General features: G+C 43.6%; 1 protein-coding gene across 1 annotated transcript; it reads left to right on the top strand.

Moving 5' to 3' along the window:
* Positions 1–8,440: 8,440 nt before the first annotated feature.
* ADIRF (adipogenesis regulatory factor) lies at positions 8,441–14,474 on the top strand. Its single transcript, XM_038411206.2, has 3 exons — positions 8,441–8,605; positions 12,013–12,075; positions 13,925–14,474. Exons 1-3 carry the CDS (start codon positions 8,545–8,547, stop codon positions 14,029–14,031), a joined length of 231 nt encoding a protein of 76 aa, XP_038267134.1. The 5' UTR covers positions 8,441–8,544; the 3' UTR covers positions 14,032–14,474.
* The last annotated feature ends 2,630 nt before the right edge of the window (positions 14,475–17,104 follow it).

Genomic DNA, 17,104 nt, shown 5'->3' with positions numbered 1-17,104 from the left:
AAAACCAGCCAAAAACTAGAAAAACTACCTAGGGGAGAAAATTATTAAAATGCTAATAGCCCTGACTGGGAGAAAGGATGGCTGCTGTTTGAAATGAAAATGAATGGTGCCAAGAATTCACAAGTTCAAAACGGTTCTTTGAAATGACCAAATAGGCTGAAGGAAACTGAAAAGGAGACTTATCTTCATTAAGGGCCTAATTCTGAAACCCTTAATCTTCTTGAGTACTAACTTTACTCTGCCATTGAGCGCACTCATCGAAGTAGGACTACTCTTAGAGTAAGGTGCTGTTCAATGTGCATCAAGGTATCGAAATCTAGAGCGAAGTGTTTTGTGAACTGGAAAGTACTCTGGTGATAAAGATGATCCCATGTTCCATAATGCTAAATGGACTACAAATACCTGACTCTTCCAAGAAAATGGTAGTTTATATGGAAAAATATGTTCTCAGCACACAGGATTAGTGGTGGAACAAAAACTTTAAAGGTTAACAGAAAGCCATGAAACACAGGAGACTAAGGCCAGGTCTACACTAGAAACTTTTGCCTATATAGTAATGTCAGTTAGAGGTGTGGATTTTTTTATGACATTTCTATACCAGCAAAAGCCCTAGTCTAGATGCAGTTATACCAGAAAAAATGCTTTTGACAGTATAGATTTTTTCATTCAGAGGACTGGTATAATCTATACCAGAAAAAGCACCTTTTTGCCAATATAAATTGAGCCTACACTAGGACTATATAGCTAGTTATACTGGTGAATATCTTCCAGTGTAGACAAAGCCTTAAATAAACCATGATGAGGAGGTTACTTAACTTATAGTAACTGGAGGTTCTTTGAGATGTGTGGTCCTTATCTGTACTCTCTGTGTCCAGAATCAGAAGATTCTTGCAAGCAGTGTCCATTGGTCCATGCATGTGTCCTTGCCTTCCTCATGCTTCCAACTGATGGCATAAAGGGCGGAGCAGATTCACCCACTTTCCATTTCCTTTTCTACCACAATCTAGTAAAGATCCAAGGTAGAGGGGAAGGAGGGAGGGTAGTAGAATACAGATAAAGGCCACACATGTCAAACATCCAGTTACAATAAGGTAAGTAACCTCCTTTTTTTCTTCAGGTGCTGACCCCTATGTGCATTCCATTGTGGATGATTGACAAGCAGTACTCAAGCAGGAGGTGGGTGCGAGAATACAGATGGCAGAGCCATCTGGAGAACCACTGTCCTAAGGAAGAGTCTGTGGAGTTCTGCACTGGAGCATAATGTCTCGCAAACATATGTTTTGTCCCTTGCAGGTAGAAGGCAAGAGTGTGACATACATTGAGGGAATGAAGTCTCTCTTCTTCAGAAGCATGCGGTTTCAGAAAAAACACAGGTAAGTGAATTGATTGATTCATGTGAAATTCCGAAACTACTTTCGAGGGAGCATTTTGGATGTAGTTGTAAAGAGACTTCGTTTTTATGGAATATAGCATATGGCGGTTCTGCCTTTAGAGCTCCCAACTCAGGCACCCATTTGGCTGAGTTGATGGCCACAAGGATCGCAACTTTAATTTATATGTGAGACACGGAACATGTAGCTAATGGTTTGAAGGAAGACTTAGTGAGTGCTAAAAGTACAAGGTTTAAGTCCCAGTGGGAAGGTTCTGATTAGGCCCTTTGAAAATCTGCTAGTCAACGGGTGAGTGAAAACTGAAGAACCATATGATGGTGAATGGCACACACTGATTGTTGCCAGGACTCAGAATAGAACTCAGAAAGCCCAGCTATTTTGAGAGAAAGTCCAAAATGTGAGGGAATATCTTCTATCTGCTGATGCAAGAGATGCATTTTTCTGCTGTGCCCAGATAGTAAAATGCTTCCACTTGGCTGAATAGCATTTCCTAGTAGAATCTTTTCTGCTATTATTAAGGATGGTTTGTATGGCTTCAGAGCGGGAATGTTGTAATATTGATGCCCATCCAAAAACCAAGTTATGAAGTAAAGTGCTCTGAGGATGGGACGCTTGATCTTGCCCTTCTCCTGGATCAAGAGCTCAGGAAAGCACGGGCTGTTGATCGGAGGTTCAGATGGCAGTCATAGGAGATTTTGGAACCAAAACTGTCTGGGCCAATTGGCAGCGATGAGGATGACATGTGCCCTGTCCCAATGAATTTTCTATAGGACCTGAGGTACAAGCAGTAAGGGAGGAAAGGCTAGGTCTGACCAGGGGAGCAAAGAATCACCCTGAGAATGTAGTCTGAGAGCTCCTCTGAAGCAGTCTATGTTGCGTTTCTTGTTGGTTTGGGAAGAGAAGAGATCCCGGTTGCGGGTCCCCTGCTGAGTGAAGATGCTGTTTACAACTCATGAAGCATATAGTCTGCATTGGAGTGAGGAGAGATTTTTCCAGATAGTCAAGACGGGAAAACAGTGAAGCTTTTCTGTCTGAAATGAGCTCCTACTAATAGAAAGATCTTGGTAGAGACCCTGGGGACAGCAGTGAGACCGAATGGGAGTACCTTGTATTGAAAGTGGTCAGGGCCCACAATGAATTTGATAGAAGGCCTGTGGGCAAGGTGCATATCCATGTGAAAGTAAGTGTCCTTCATATCAAGAGCTGTAAATCATGTCTTTTTCTATTATTGATAGGATCATTGATACCAGAATGACCATATGAAATCTCAGCTTGCACATACAACAGTTAAAATTGCAGAGATTGAGGATAGGTCTCCAACCTCCCATCTTTTGGGAACTTGGAAGTACACAGAGTAAAAACCTTTCCTTTGGTGTTGAAAAGGTATGTGCTCTATGCTTCTCCCTGGAAGAGGGATTCTGCTTTCTTCCTGAGAATCCCTTCATGATGGTCCCTGAAGAGGGACAGGGATGGGGGTTTTGGAGGAGGAAGATAGATAAACTTGATATCATAACCATTATGGATGATATCTAATACCCACCTGTCTGTTCGTATGGCACTCCAGTTGTGGAAAAAGAATGCTACATGACCTTTGTAAAGATATGTGGGGGTTGGGTAGTGGTGTCATCATAAACAGTTTTCAGCTCTCAAACTCCCATCAAAAACATCTTTTTTGCAAGGAAACAGGATTGAGATGATGCTGTAGATGTGGTAGGTGCAGGGAAAAGAGACTTCTGTACTCTTTGTCTCTTACAAGGAGCGTCATAAGATTGATGGTGATAAAACTGTTCATAGGTTGTAAGGTTGCCTGTGATACTTCCTTTTGGGGGCAGATGTATATTTTCCCAGGGAGTGGAGGGTGACCCTGGAGTCCTTTGAAGTATATAAGGACTCATCCATCTTTTCATTGAAAAGATGGGCTTCATCAAAGGGTAGATCCTCCATGGTGTTTTGGACTTCGCTGGGAATCCCTGAGGTGTGCAATCATGACTTACAGCACATAGAATCATAGAATCATAGAATCATAGAATATCATGGTTGGAAGGGACCCCAGAAGGTCATCTAGTCCAACCCCCTGCTCAAAGCAGGACCAAGTCCCAGTTAAATCATCCTAGCCAGGGCTTTGTCAAGCCTGACCTTAAAAACCTCTAAGGAAGGAGATTCTACCACCTCCCTAGGTAACGCATTCCAGTGTTTCACCACCCTCTTAGTGAAAAAGTTTTTCCTAATATTCAATCTAAACCTCCCCCATTGCAACTTGAGACCATTACTCCTCGTTCTGTCATCTGCTACCATTGAGAACAGTCTAGAGCCATCCTTTTTGAAACCCCCTTTCAGGTAGTTGAAAGCAGCTATCAAATCCCCCCTCATTCTTCTCTTCTGCAGACTAAACAATCCCAGCTACCTCAGCCTCTCCTCATAAGTCATGTGCTCTAGACCCCTAATCATTTTTGTTGCCCTTCGCTGTACTCTTTCCAATTTATCCACATCCTTCTTGTAGTGTGGGGCCCAAAACTGGACACAGTACTCCAGATGAGGCCTCACCAGTGTCGAATAGAGGGGAACGATCACGTCCCTCGATCTGCTCGCTATGCCCCTACTTATACATCCCAAAATGCCATTGGCCTTCTTGGCAACAAGGGCACACTGCTGACTCATATCCAGCTTCTCGTCCACTGTCACCCCTAGGTCCTTTTCCGCAGAACTGCTGCCGAGCCATTCGGTCCCTAGTCTGTAGCGGTGCATTGGATTCTTCCATCCTAAGTGCAGGACCCTGCACTTATCCTTATTGAACCTCATTAGATTTCTTTTGGCCCAATCCTCCAATTTGTCTAGGTCCTTCTGTATCCTATCCCTCCCCTCCAGCGTATCTACCACTCCTCCCAGTTTAGTATCATCCGCAAATTTGCTGAGAGTGCAATCCACACCATCCTCCAGATCATTTATGAAGATATTGAACAAAACGGGCCCCAGGACCGACCCCTGGGGCACTCCACTTGACACCGGCTGCCAACTAGACATGGAGTCATTGATCACTACCCGTTGAGCCCGACAATCTAGCCAGCTTTCTACCCACCTTATAGTGCATTCATCCGGCCCATACTTCCTTAACTTGCTGACAAGAATGCTGTGGGAGACCGTGTCAAAAGCTTTGCTAAAGTCAAGAAACAATACATCCACTGCTTTCCCTTCATCCACAGAACCAGTAATCTCATCATAAAAGGCGATTAGATTAGTCAGGCATGACCTTCCCTTGGTGAATCCATGCTGACTGTTCCTGATCACTTTCCTCTCCTCTAAGTGCTTCAGGATTGATTCTTTGAGGACCTGCTCCATGATTTTTCCAGGGACTGAGGTGAGGCTGACTGGCCTGTAGTTCCCAGGATCCTCCTTCTTCCCTTTTTTAAAGGCCATTGCCATCAACCAAGATGATGCATCTGATGCATCAACCACTGATTGGGATGAGGTTCTGGCCACTAGCTTACCCTCTTCAATAAGAGCCTGGAAGTGAACTCTGTCCTGCTGTGGCAGCTAGTCTACACAATTTATTAATTTGGAATCATTGAGGTAATCATACTTAGTCAACAGCACTTAATATTTTGGTATAGGAAACTGAAGGCTAATAGATGTGAAAACCTTTCTTCCTATGAAGTCTACACATTTAGTCTCCTTGTCAGAAGGAGTGGATTGAAGATATTGTTGTCTAGATCATTCCATGACAGCCTGGACGACCAGAGAGTTCAATGTAGGGTGTGTACCAGAGAGTTCAATGCAGGGTGTGTACTTTCTTAGCTGGAACAAAACAGGGTTTCTCTGCCCTCTTGGGTATTAGGGTGTATGTGGCTGCTGTATGGCAGACTGCTTTAGCAGGTTCCAGAATAGCTTCATTAACTGGAAGTGCTATTCAATTGAAGCCAGTGGTTTGTAGGATAACCAGGAGTATGTGTCAAGGGTCCTGGACCTCCTGTAGGCAGAAATGGAGTTCCTCTGCCACCCTTCACAATAAGTCCTGAAGCTGTTTATGATCTGGAGGGGACAGAATTGCCATGGTGACTCCTTCATAAGAAGATGAAGATGATAATCTTGTTGGTACAAGTGGAACTGTTTAATATTCCTCCTCTTGCATGGGGTCAGGAGGCTCTGGCTACTCCCTTAGAGGCTCTTCCCTGGCAGAACACACAGGTTCTATATATCTGGCACGTCAAGATGGTGTTGTGGAGGTCCTCATGGCATGGGGTATCAGCGGTCCAGAGGCAGAGGTTGGTACCAGGAGGCTCTGAATATCCTGTCTGGGCTAACATTTTCTCAGAGGAGGAGACAATGGGTCCTCTGGCAATTTGGATCCTACCAAATTTTTCCCCTCTATTCGACACTGGTGAGGCCTCATCTGGAGTACTGTGTCCAGTTTTGGGCCCCACACTACAGGAAGGATGTGGATAAATTGGAAAGAGTACAACGAAGGGCAACGAAAATGATTAGGGGTCTAGAGCACATGACTTATGAGGAGAGGCTGAGGGAGCTGGGATTGTTTAGTCTGCAGAAGAGAAGAATGAGGGGGATTTGATAGCTGCTTTCAACTACCTGAAAGGGGGTTTCAAAGAGGATGGCTCTAGACTGTTCTCAATGGTAGCAGATGACAGAACGAGGAGTAATGGTCTCAAGTTGCAATGGGGAAGGTTTAGATTGGATATTAGGAAAAACTTTTTCACTAAGAGGGTGGTGAAACACTGGAATGCGTTACCTAGGGAGGTGGTAGAATCTCCTTCCTTAGAGGTTTTTAAGGTCAGGCTTGACAAAGCCCTAGCTGGGATGATTTAACTGGGACTTGGTCCTGCTTTGAGCAGGGGGTTGGACTAGATGACCTTCTGGGGTCCCTTCCAACCCTGATATTCTATGATTCTATGATTCTATGATTCTAAGTAAGAGAAGAAAGGGTCCAGATCAATGGCAATAGCGCTGGTTCAGACGGAGGAAAGGCATAACCAACAGATAGAAGAGGGGATAGGTTTCTACCAAAAGTAACATCACTCGGTGGAGTCACAATCTCCCTAGTAGAAGAAGTTCCCCAATGATGGGTGAAACTAGGGCTTTGGGAAGAGCAAAGACATCCTCTGGTGCACTATAAGTGTTTGACCTTCCTGGAGTGCAAGGGGTCTGATCTTTTTGTGCTGATGGGGCAGGAGTAGGAAGAGAGTTCCATGTGGCCAGAGTATGATACAGTGATGGTACCATTAGCAATAAAAGTTTGGATTGTGCCAGAACCAATGGATCTCAACTTTTTGACTTGTATGGTACCAGTGGAGTGGGTGTCGTTGGTATAGGGTCTGGTACTGGTAGAAACCTGGATTTGTGGGCTTTAGAATTGTGGCCCTGGGATTTAGGACATACTAAGTTTTTAGGGGTTGAATGAGCAGATTTGCTTGATTTAGGCAGAGTTGCTTCAGATGCAGACTTCGAGGGAAGACCTGCTCTTCTGTTTGTGCGAGCATTCTTTGCCTTTCTGATGGGAGGTCTGTGAGTATGGATTCCCCTGCAGCCGGATCCAGGGCTATGCACCCCCATAGCTTTGGCTGGGGCCAGAGCCACTGCTGAGTGCCCCGACCCTATGACTTTGGCCAGGGCTGAAGCCTGGGCTGTGTGTCCTCCCTGTCCTGTGGTTGCAGTAGGGGCTGGAGCTGGGGCTGTGCTCCCGCCATTGTCGGTGGGGTTGGGGCTGGAACTGTCAGTCCCCACAATGGGGCTCCAGCTGTCATTCCTCCTTCTCCAGCCTTTTCTCCCCATTTATTTTTAGTAAAAGTCACTGACAGGTAATAGCTCCCATGAATTTTTGTTTATTGTCTGTGATCTGTCAGTGACTTTTACTAAAAATAAACATGACAAAATCTTAACCATACTCATGGGTATGGCCAAGGAAAGAGTGGCAGATATTACACCTAGCCACAACATGTGCCTCCTTGAGACAGTATAAACTGTTATGGTGGTTGTCACTGACCAAGAAAGAACAGGAAACACAGTTTTTTGAAGCCTGGAGTTCTGGGCATAGTCCAAAACCTGTACGGGTACGGGGGTGAAGTGTGTCCCCAAGACTGGGAATCTATTTAACTAGAAAACTCTGCTAAAAATTATAAAATTATTAAAAACTTACTAACTATACAAAACTATATACAAAAGGCACCAAGGCAAACTTTGAAATATTTACAGATTGAAAAAATCAAAGGAAAGCTCTGGACACTGGAGGTTCTAACCCAGGTCACGTAGAAGTAAGAAGGGACTCGAGAAGCAGTCAGTTCGTTCCACCCTTTATACCTTCATTGGAAGCACACAAAAGGACAGGGTGCACGTGCAGACCCATGGATGCTGCTTGTAAGAATTCTCCGATTCTAGGACTATGGAGCATACACTCACATCCACAGTAGAATACGCATAGGGACCAGCACTCAAAGAACCACAGGCATCTGGAGACACAAACTCTGCCTTTGAAATCCAACTAGATACACAACCAGATTGTTAGGTTCACTTTAGGGCCTATGTCCATTAGAATTCTAATCTTGTAAGGATATTCTAAGGGATTTATAACAGCCAAATGTGGGGCTTCAAACTGTAACATCACTTATAAGGACATTTTCTTTGTGTTTTTAGCCTACTCCCAACAGGTAGAAGTTAACCACAGCACCTATAGCATGAAAGAAAAAAAGAAAATAAGGGGAAAAAAGACACCCATTGGAATAAAAACCCAGCTTTCCAAAAATCCACTCTAAAGCTTACTTCAGTAATTTTCAATGTCCTTCCATTGCACTTTTATGTTTTGCTGAGAAAGTTCAATTATTTTGTTTAGAATTGTTTATAAAAAACAAAGGTGATAAAAGAATTAATTCCTCTGATGCAGAAAACCCTAGATGGATACACCCTCTCTTTGGGAAAAGTAAATAATTCACAATTCCACTGCACACTGTCAGTTCTCATTCATTAGACTCAAACTCTGTCTTCCAGCAGCTCCACCCATTGAAACAATTTGCCCAGTGGGCATCCGGAGGAGCCTTGGCACATATATAAAATCAGCACAAGTTAGAGGAACCCTGGCATAGTGTATAGCAAATTGCTTTGCTTTTTTAAAACTGAAGCAGAAGATTTTGAAAGCTTTTAAAAAACAACCATGTCCGGTAAGGGCTTCCAGGGTTTTAAACAACATGCAGAAGGGGAGGTCCAGGATGCTGGTAAGAAACATTAAACATAATTTCTCTGTTTGTTGTTTTGAAAAAAGCAAGGGCTAGTTTCTGCTCTCACTTACACCAGCTGAAATCTAGAATTACTCCACTGACTTCAGTAGAATTACTTTGGATTTAAACTGGTGTAAATGAGAGCAGAATATGGTCCTGGATCTGTTTTTGTTTGTCCGGAGGCTGGGTTTGTAATTTTGTCAATTTCAACAGCATAATATTTTGGTGTTTTATTTGATAGTACAGTGAGAATCCAATCACTTTATAGATGGGATTAGCCAATAAATGTCCATTATTATTTGAGACTGATTTTTTACTACTTCTAAAGGGAAAAAATACTGATTTTACTGCTCACAAGAAGACTCATACTGACAGTATGGGAGACTAGTGTCTTCTGTTCACAGACAAAATAATTGGAACATAGGGTTTAATCCTGCTGCACTGAAGCAATGGTTTTGCCACTGACTTCAGTGAACACAGAACCAGAACCTTGGCCTCTAGTTAGAAAAGCTTCCCTGTTAAAGAGCCTTAGCCATGATTTGGAAAACACCACCTTCAGAATTAAGAACCCAACCCTGGAATGAGCTCCATATGGACAGCCCCTCACCTGCATAGAATTTACTGCAGGATAGGGTTCTAAGAAGATGTTCCATCTTTATGCCAGTTGAATAACAACTTATTTTAAAACTTCATATTTTGCAAGCAACTAATTACTTTTTATTCTGAACCATTACAAATACTCCAGTGTTTTTGTTTTGTTTTTTTTTTCAAATGGTTACTACCTATGAGCAGTGTGTAACCTTTTTCATACACTGATCTCTAAACTGACCTCTGTAGAAGAAATTAGATTTAACCTGTGGTGGGTGTGTTTGAAACCTGGAGTGAATAACAATGCTTTGCAGAAATCAATTTTAGTATCTATACTGACTAAAAATATAAACTATTTATAATAAATAGAATATAATACTTTGGTTTTACTCTCTACTATGAGCTTTCAGATTTCTCTGGCTTTAAACAAAAACCTTTATACCTTTTATCATAGAGGATGTTTGATGTATTGAAATAACTATAACTATATTATGACTATTATTGTGCATCAGAGGTTTATATTTCAACTTAACATACAACAATTTTCTTTGTAATCTAATATATCCAGTCTCTATATGGCTTATTATACCCCTTAAAATACGTTTGCTGTAGATTTATTTACCCTCTGCTGAAGCTTCTACAGTTTGTCATGAGGTCACATGACCTCCTTAGCCAAGAGCAGATCTTCAGCATGTAGAGACTGCACTTTTTGATACAATCCAAGGCTCTGATCCTGTGAATACTTACGTATGTAGCTGAAGCATCTGAGTAATCCTACTGACTTTAAAGAAATCATTCTTGTGCTTAAAGTTAAGCATATCTGTAAGTGTTTGCATAGCTGGGGACAAATTTTAATATACAAACAAAACCCAGGTTATTTTGGTATCTACAGGTTTTATATTTCCATACTTGGGGAGTCCAGTTTCCATAGATGCTGATTTTGAACATCTCACTTCAGATGCTGCTCCAAACACACTCAAAAATGTGTAAAATTAATATATCCCAACCTCTTTAACTGCTCCGTTGGTAGCAATCCAGTTAAACAGCATCAGTTTAAGCCATTGTTCAAATATTACTTCCAAATTCATTCTAGAATCCAGGCTGTGATGCTCAGTTTCTTTCTTAATATATTTGATATTCCTTTTATGGCTTAAAAACAGGTACAGAAAAAGGATATATAAACTGAAGTTGTCTTTCATGGCATAAATATCTTCTCTTGCATTGTTACTCTCATCCTTCTTTCCTTACTCCATCTGTCTGTGTTAAACCAAATGTGCAGATGACTGAAAATTGGATTTGGGGCTTGTCTACACAAGGAATTCACTGGGAAGTTAGTACAAAATAGCTAGGGTGTGAATTTAAAGGCACAGTGCCTTTTTGCAGATTAGTTTATTCCATTTCCAAAGTGGATTATCCCAAACCGCCCATAGACATTTAGTGTGGAATAAGCGTATCCACACAAAAAGTTAGAATAGGTATTCCACAATCACTGTTCTGAGCTTTTTCTGTATGTAGATGAGCCCTTAGACACTTGCGTGCTGAACTTCAACCTCAGCCTAGCCCAGCCCAGCCCCGCCTGAGCTTCTGACTTTCAGATTTAGGAATCCTACACAAATCTCTCTGTCCCACCAAGCCCACCCCACAAGTTTTAGTCAGGGGTATATAGTAAAAGTCATGCACAGGTCACGGGCTGTGAATTTTTGTTTACTGTCCATGACCAGTCCATGACTTTTACTAAAAATACCCTTGAGTAAAACATAGCCTTAATCATGATATGCTGACCAGAATTTTCCAATACAATTTAACTCCAAATCAGTGTGGATCAAACAGAGGTGCAGGGCACTTCAGCTGGAGATTTCTATTGCTGTCTGTATAGATGTTCATCACAGAAGAGATTAGGAATTAAATGTCATTTGTCATTAAATGTCATTAAATGTCAATGTTAACGTTGAATGCTAACCTCACGAGCTCTTCTCAATGTGGTATATGCACTCCTGTAACAAGGTTTTTAAAAACAAAATGTACCTAGCTATGTTTCTAAATGCCACATATTTTCAGTAAATTCTTGTCATTGATAAGGTAGGTCACAGATAGTCACCCAGATGCTGTGAAAGTGAGACTATACTTTCATAAACTGCTTATATCTTTGATGTGAAATGGCTTTTAGAGGGACATACCCACATCATTTCTCATTGTTTGGTGTTCTTCAGTTGATCCATTATATTTTTACCTCTTGTTTCTCTAGCTGTTCCTTGTAAACATACCCCTTTCCCTGCCATGGCCTGTCATGTCTCCATCCTTCTTTCCTTCCTGAAACCACACTCCTTCCAAAAAGTCTGCAAAGACTATTTTACCCTTTGAGGAAATGTTAACCATCCAGATGACAAAACATTTTCAACACAAGAAATGTAAATACATAAATAAAAAAACAGCATCATGGAATTAGCAATATGCAGCTAAACGCCACTGTTAATCACATAATTCTCCCTCTCTCTCTTCCTACATTGTCGTCTTATTTATCACTAACATGCCCAGAACGCTGTTGTTGCTATATAATCGCATAGCACACTTCCCTGGCAGCATACCAGCCAGCTTATGTACCTCATACAAATACCCATCAGCAATCTGCATAGCCTCAGCCTATTCTCTATTATTAATCTTCTGATATACTCCCACCATGGTCTACAGCCCGTTAAACCTGTACCAGAGCCAATGGTCGTAAGCACTTCATGGCCTGTGGTATGGAGAGTATGGGAAGAGAGAAGAGGAGAACATAATCTTTAACAGGTTACATGCATTGTTTTTCCTAATTACAGCAAATGCACTGGGAAAGTCTGCACAGCAGGTAGTGAACCAGGCTACAGATGCGGGTCAGAAAGGTATGAGAAATTATACTACATTCAATGAAGGCAAAACTGGGCATGAAGGGAAAGCTAGCAAAAGACATAGCCATCTTAAAAAATAATTAAAAAAAAAAAAAGAGTACAATGAACCCAGGGCCAAATCCTAATGTTCTTACTCAGTTTTTACTTGGTGTTTTCTCGGGCAAAACTCCCATTGATTTTAGTGAGAGTTTGGCCTTACAAAAGGATTTCCTAAAATGTGGGTAAGGATTTCAGGATTTGTTAATTAGTGGATGTGTATGTATTTACTCTTGTTGTAGCTGTGCCAGTCCCAGGATGTTAGAGAGACAAGGTGGGAGAGGTATTATTTTTTATTGGACCAATTTCTATTGGTGAGAGAGACCTGAAGAAGAGCTCTATGTAACCTTGAAAGCTTCTCTCTCTCACTAACAGAAGTTGGTCCAATAGAAGATATCACCTCTCCCACCTTGTCTCTTTGCATATTTACTAGCAGATTCACTACAATTTCCCATTGATTCTCTATTTCTATGGCTCGCACAGTACATTTTGCATTGTGTTCAAAGTTCATCATTGATCACAGTGAAGGCTCTGGCAGTAATGCAGTCAAAATTTTGTCCCTCTTTCCTAGAGGCTAAGTAAGCATGTGGTGTATCTTGATTTTTCCAGCTCTAAGGGCCGGAGGCCATAATGATCCCAAGCCCAGGTCCACTATGTGGCAGTTCAAGGAGCTGCAGAGCCAGCAATTATGTCAATAGTTAAATGGAGCTGGCAGCCCTATGGTTGTTGTGAGGAGAGTATTTGCATTTCCTTTCTGGTGATGAGAATTGCCAGAGCAAAACCAAAAAAGGTCACTAAATCAGTTTCTAAGAATGATGGAAGCATTAGCAACTTTGGAGTCTAAATGTGCACTTATTAGAAACCAGAAGCTAATGATAATATCATATTCTCTCCCTCGAGAGCAGGGCCTCTCACACTGGTGGTTGTGACACCAAGGAAGGTCACCAGGGAGCGGATTTGTAGCAAAATTGCCAAAATATGGCAGCTGCTAGGACCCAGGCAAGAGAACTAATGGGACACCAGAAGCTCCACTCCTTCTTGCTGCTGGCATTCCCTTCCCTGCCATTCCAGCTCCACTGCACCTTTCCATTCCTCCCATTTCCCCTCACTATCTACAACATTATTTGCTTCAGGGAAACACTGCTTAAAAATGGTGAAAAACCAGCTATTTTGTTCCTGCAGCCTCTCTCAGCGTGCAATTCCTTGCGTAACTAAATAGTGATTTCCTGAACTTATGCAAGATAGGGAAGGGAGGGGCCAGGAAGAAGCACCTCCCTACATTTCTTACCCCACTGATCAAACACCACTCTCCCTTTCACCAGTACCCAACATCCACCCATACCTTCAGTAGCCACTAAAACACCTATCATCCCACAAAGTAGCATCCCCCACTCATCCAGACAGCATCTCCACTATTCTTAACCAGCAGCCCCCCAACATCCATCAGTTCCAGCACCAGCCTCCCCAGCAGCATGCCCTATTATCCCACCTAATAGTTCCCCAAACCCACAGACATCTGCCCAGCAGCACCCAACCTGTGTACCAACACTTAATATATCCCACCACCACCACCACACCAACTTGCACTAGCATAGAGAAGCTCGTCTTTAGGAAATGTAAGCAGCTGGTATCTGGTGTAGTGAACATGAGTCATATGCTGTAATGAATAAGTACACAGTTTGGTGTAACAATGATAGGGATACTTGAGTCTGTTTCTCACTTCCCCATTCCACGATAAATATGAAACAACATACATTTGAATGTATTGACTTTGCTTTTATGTTAGCTTCTTCTCTATCCTTCTCAGCTATTGATCAGGCTTGCAAGACTGCTCAAGAAGGTGTTGAAAAAACAACTGGACAAGCATCAGAAGCCGTGTCTGGCCTTGGGAAAAAAATTGGATTTAAGAAATGATGATAATTTAAACAAAAGAGTGTGAGATGTAAAATCAATGTTTGCACTGCAATTCAGAATCATTTGTGTAGAAATATGAAAGCTGTTTGAAATTTGGATCATTTACTGTGCTTAGCTTTATGCCATATGCAGAATGCTCACCCACCAAATAGTTTTTAAAAAAAATCTTCTATGATCTAGTCAAAATCTCCCATTCAACACAAGTCACGGAAATTTCAGCAGTGGCCTAAGGTATTGTCTGTCTCATACAGTGATGTAAAGATTGTTGATACATTAGTTCAATGTACCTAAGAATTTAAATGATGAAACTATTAATACTCCTGCCATCACATAGGTAATAAACAGCAGAAGGTTTACCTATGACATTCATGGTTTTTTTGTCCCAGCCAGAGCTAGGTTGTTGTTACATTTCAAGCCAAATGTTCATTTATTCTAAAATTTTAAAATAATGGATAAGGGAATAAGAAAAACATATGATAAAATTTCTTTCACAAAGGAAAAATCACCTATAAGTACACTGGTTAATGATACACCGTTCTTCACCAAAGGATCTCAAAATGTTTTACAAACCTCTCTGACCCTGATCCAAAATCCATTGAGCAGGCTAAGTATCGAACTGAGTCCCACAGAGGCTGAATTATCTAAGGCCAAAGAAGAACTCAGTGGAAAGGTCTAGAACAGAATAGAAGAATCTTGGTACTTTAGGGATAGGCAAGAGTTGGAGGTTAAGAGAATTATTTCAGCCTTGGTGATGCATCACTAGAACTGATTGTTGGTATGTGGTTTTGAAGTGGCAGGAAGTGGAGCGACTCAGCCTCAACCCTGCTCCTCTGGCTCGTTCTAACACTGCCTGCCTCATTTATTGTTATATTGTGCATCTGTCATAGTGCCTGGTCTTACTGCCAATGGCAAACCTCCCATTGACTTAAATGGGAGCGAGCAGGATCAGACGTGTATTCTCCAGGCACACTACTATAACAACTTCAAAACCACATACCAACAATCAGTTCTAGTGATGCATCACCAAGGTTGAAATAATTCTCTTAACCTCCAACTCTTGCCTATTCCTAAAGCACCCACTCAGAATAACCCTAACTAAATATACTGCCTTTTAAACATGCCTTAAAACTAATCAAGTCTAGTTTGTCTCACACCATGGGGAAGTGAATTCTAGAGCCGTGGGCCTTCCACCAGTCTAACCTCACCCATTTAATGTACAAATCTAGGAAATGTCGTCTTGAAAATCTCTGCTGATCTCAACAGTTGATCAAGACCAAGCAGAGGGATGCAATCTTCAAGGTTACCCTGACCCAAAACCTTAAAACACTTTGTAGGCTAAAATTATTACCTTGAACTGATCCCTGAAATATACTGGAAACTAATGCAGTCAATACACTCTCGGCATAATGGACTGTATGCATGAAACATTGTTAAAGAGGTGGGCACCTGCATTCCATGTGAGATGAAGTTTTTGAGTGCTCTTCCAGGGCAGGCCTAATACATTACATCAGAGTAATCCAATCTGGACGTTACAAAAGCATGGTTGTCTGGTATGATATCCAAATCCAAGAGGAAAGGAAACAATATTCTCATTTGGCAGACAGTACCAGGTTTACTATGGCACCGGGCCCACAAACAGAAGGGGCCCCAGCCAGTCCGATCCCCTGGCTGGCTGAACCGGGCAGAAAGCTGCCCCTGCCCCACCTCTTCCCCAAATCCCCCATCCCTGCTCTGTTCCCACTCCACCCCTTCCCCAAAGCCCCTGCTCTGCCCCACCCTCCTCCACCCCTTCCATGCCCCCACTCCACCCCTTCCCCTGAGCTACATCCCAGGGGACTGCAGCAGGGGTCGGGCCCGCCCTGCACTCACCAGGTGGCAGGAACTGGAGCGACCCAGCCCCAACCCTGCTCCTCTGGCTTGTGCTGGGGGGTGGTTTCATCCCCACCCCCCAAGCCTGGGGAGGAGATGGAGCGGTGGGGAAGAGGCATGGGATGGGGAAGAGAAGGGGGTGGGGTGGGGGAAAGAGGCAGTGGGGACGAAGAGGGTGGGATGGGGAAGTGGGGAAGGTGCACGGGAAGGGGGAAGCTCGTGCCCAGCAAGCAGCATCCCCTTGGCAGAAGCTGGGGCTCCCCTGTTAAGCAGGCCCATCAAACCCTCACCGTGACAAGCCCCACCTACCGCCCAGATGAGCCCCCCCGGACACCCTCCCCGCTGAGCCCAAATCAGCTGTACCTGAACCCACACACAAATGAACCCGACCTCCCCTGCACCTAGACGACCCCTCTGCCCCCATGTGCTGAGCCCCAAACAACTTCAGCTGGATCCCCTGCAGAATCCCATTGCCCCTGCACCTGGAACCCCTCAATGAGCTTCTGTGCATTCAGATCTCCCACTGAGCCATCCACATGCAGATTGCCCCACAGATAACTCTCTTACCCTCACCTGGAACCCCCCACACTAAGTGCCTTTGCACTTGGATCTGGTGCTGGGCTGAGCCTGCTCACTCACACAGGGTGGCACACAGTGGGGGCAAGGCCCCAGGGTGTTTCTGGGGCAGGCCTGGCCCTTGCACTGTGGCAGGGTTGGGGGCAGCCTCACTGCCAAGTCCTTGTCCCGGTGTGGGATTGTGGGAGGCTGCAGGGTAATCTCCCAGCTCCATGCAGTTGTGGCGGGAGACCAGCAAGGGAGGTCGCTGGAAGGGGTGGGGGCAGGGCATAGAGATCTGTGGTGGAAGTCTCTGGGTGAAGGGGTGCTGGGCATAAGGGTGGGGTATTGAGTAGGGGGGTGGTATGGTGCGGGCCAGTCCTCAAAGGGAAGGGGGATCCTGGCAGCACAGAGCTGGGCAGGCCAGTGTGAGTCTGGCAGCTGCAGGTTCGTAAACAGTGCCCTCCTGCTGGGCTGCACAGAGCAGGACTGCTCCCGCTTCAATGTGCCTCATTGCCCACAGCCTGCCCTCTACTCTGGAGACTGACCATCCCGCCCCCCCTGCACCTTGCCCTGGCGCGGGGGGGGCCCACAAATATGTTTGGCGCCGGGTCCACAAAAAGTTAATCCGGGCCTGTTGACAGACACA

The sequence above is a fragment of the Dermochelys coriacea genome, chromosome 7, assembly GCF_009764565.3.
Source record: "Dermochelys coriacea isolate rDerCor1 chromosome 7, rDerCor1.pri.v4, whole genome shotgun sequence".
Taxonomy (NCBI): domain Eukaryota; kingdom Metazoa; phylum Chordata; order Testudines; family Dermochelyidae; genus Dermochelys; species Dermochelys coriacea.
This window is presented reverse-complemented; position numbering and strand designations above follow the sequence as displayed.

Excerpts from the sequence above, each read along its gene's own strand:
- ADIRF (XM_038411206.2), top strand. The coding sequence starts at position 8,545 with ATGTCCGGTAAGGGCTTCCAGGGTTTTAAACAACATGCAGAAGGGGAG. Across the intron at positions 8,606-12,012 it reads AGGGGAGGTCCAGGATGCTG|CAAATGCACTGGGAAAGTCT; the intron begins GTAAGAAACATT and ends TCCTAATTACAG. Across the intron at positions 12,076-13,924 it reads TACAGATGCGGGTCAGAAAG|CTATTGATCAGGCTTGCAAG; the intron begins GTATGAGAAATT and ends TATCCTTCTCAG.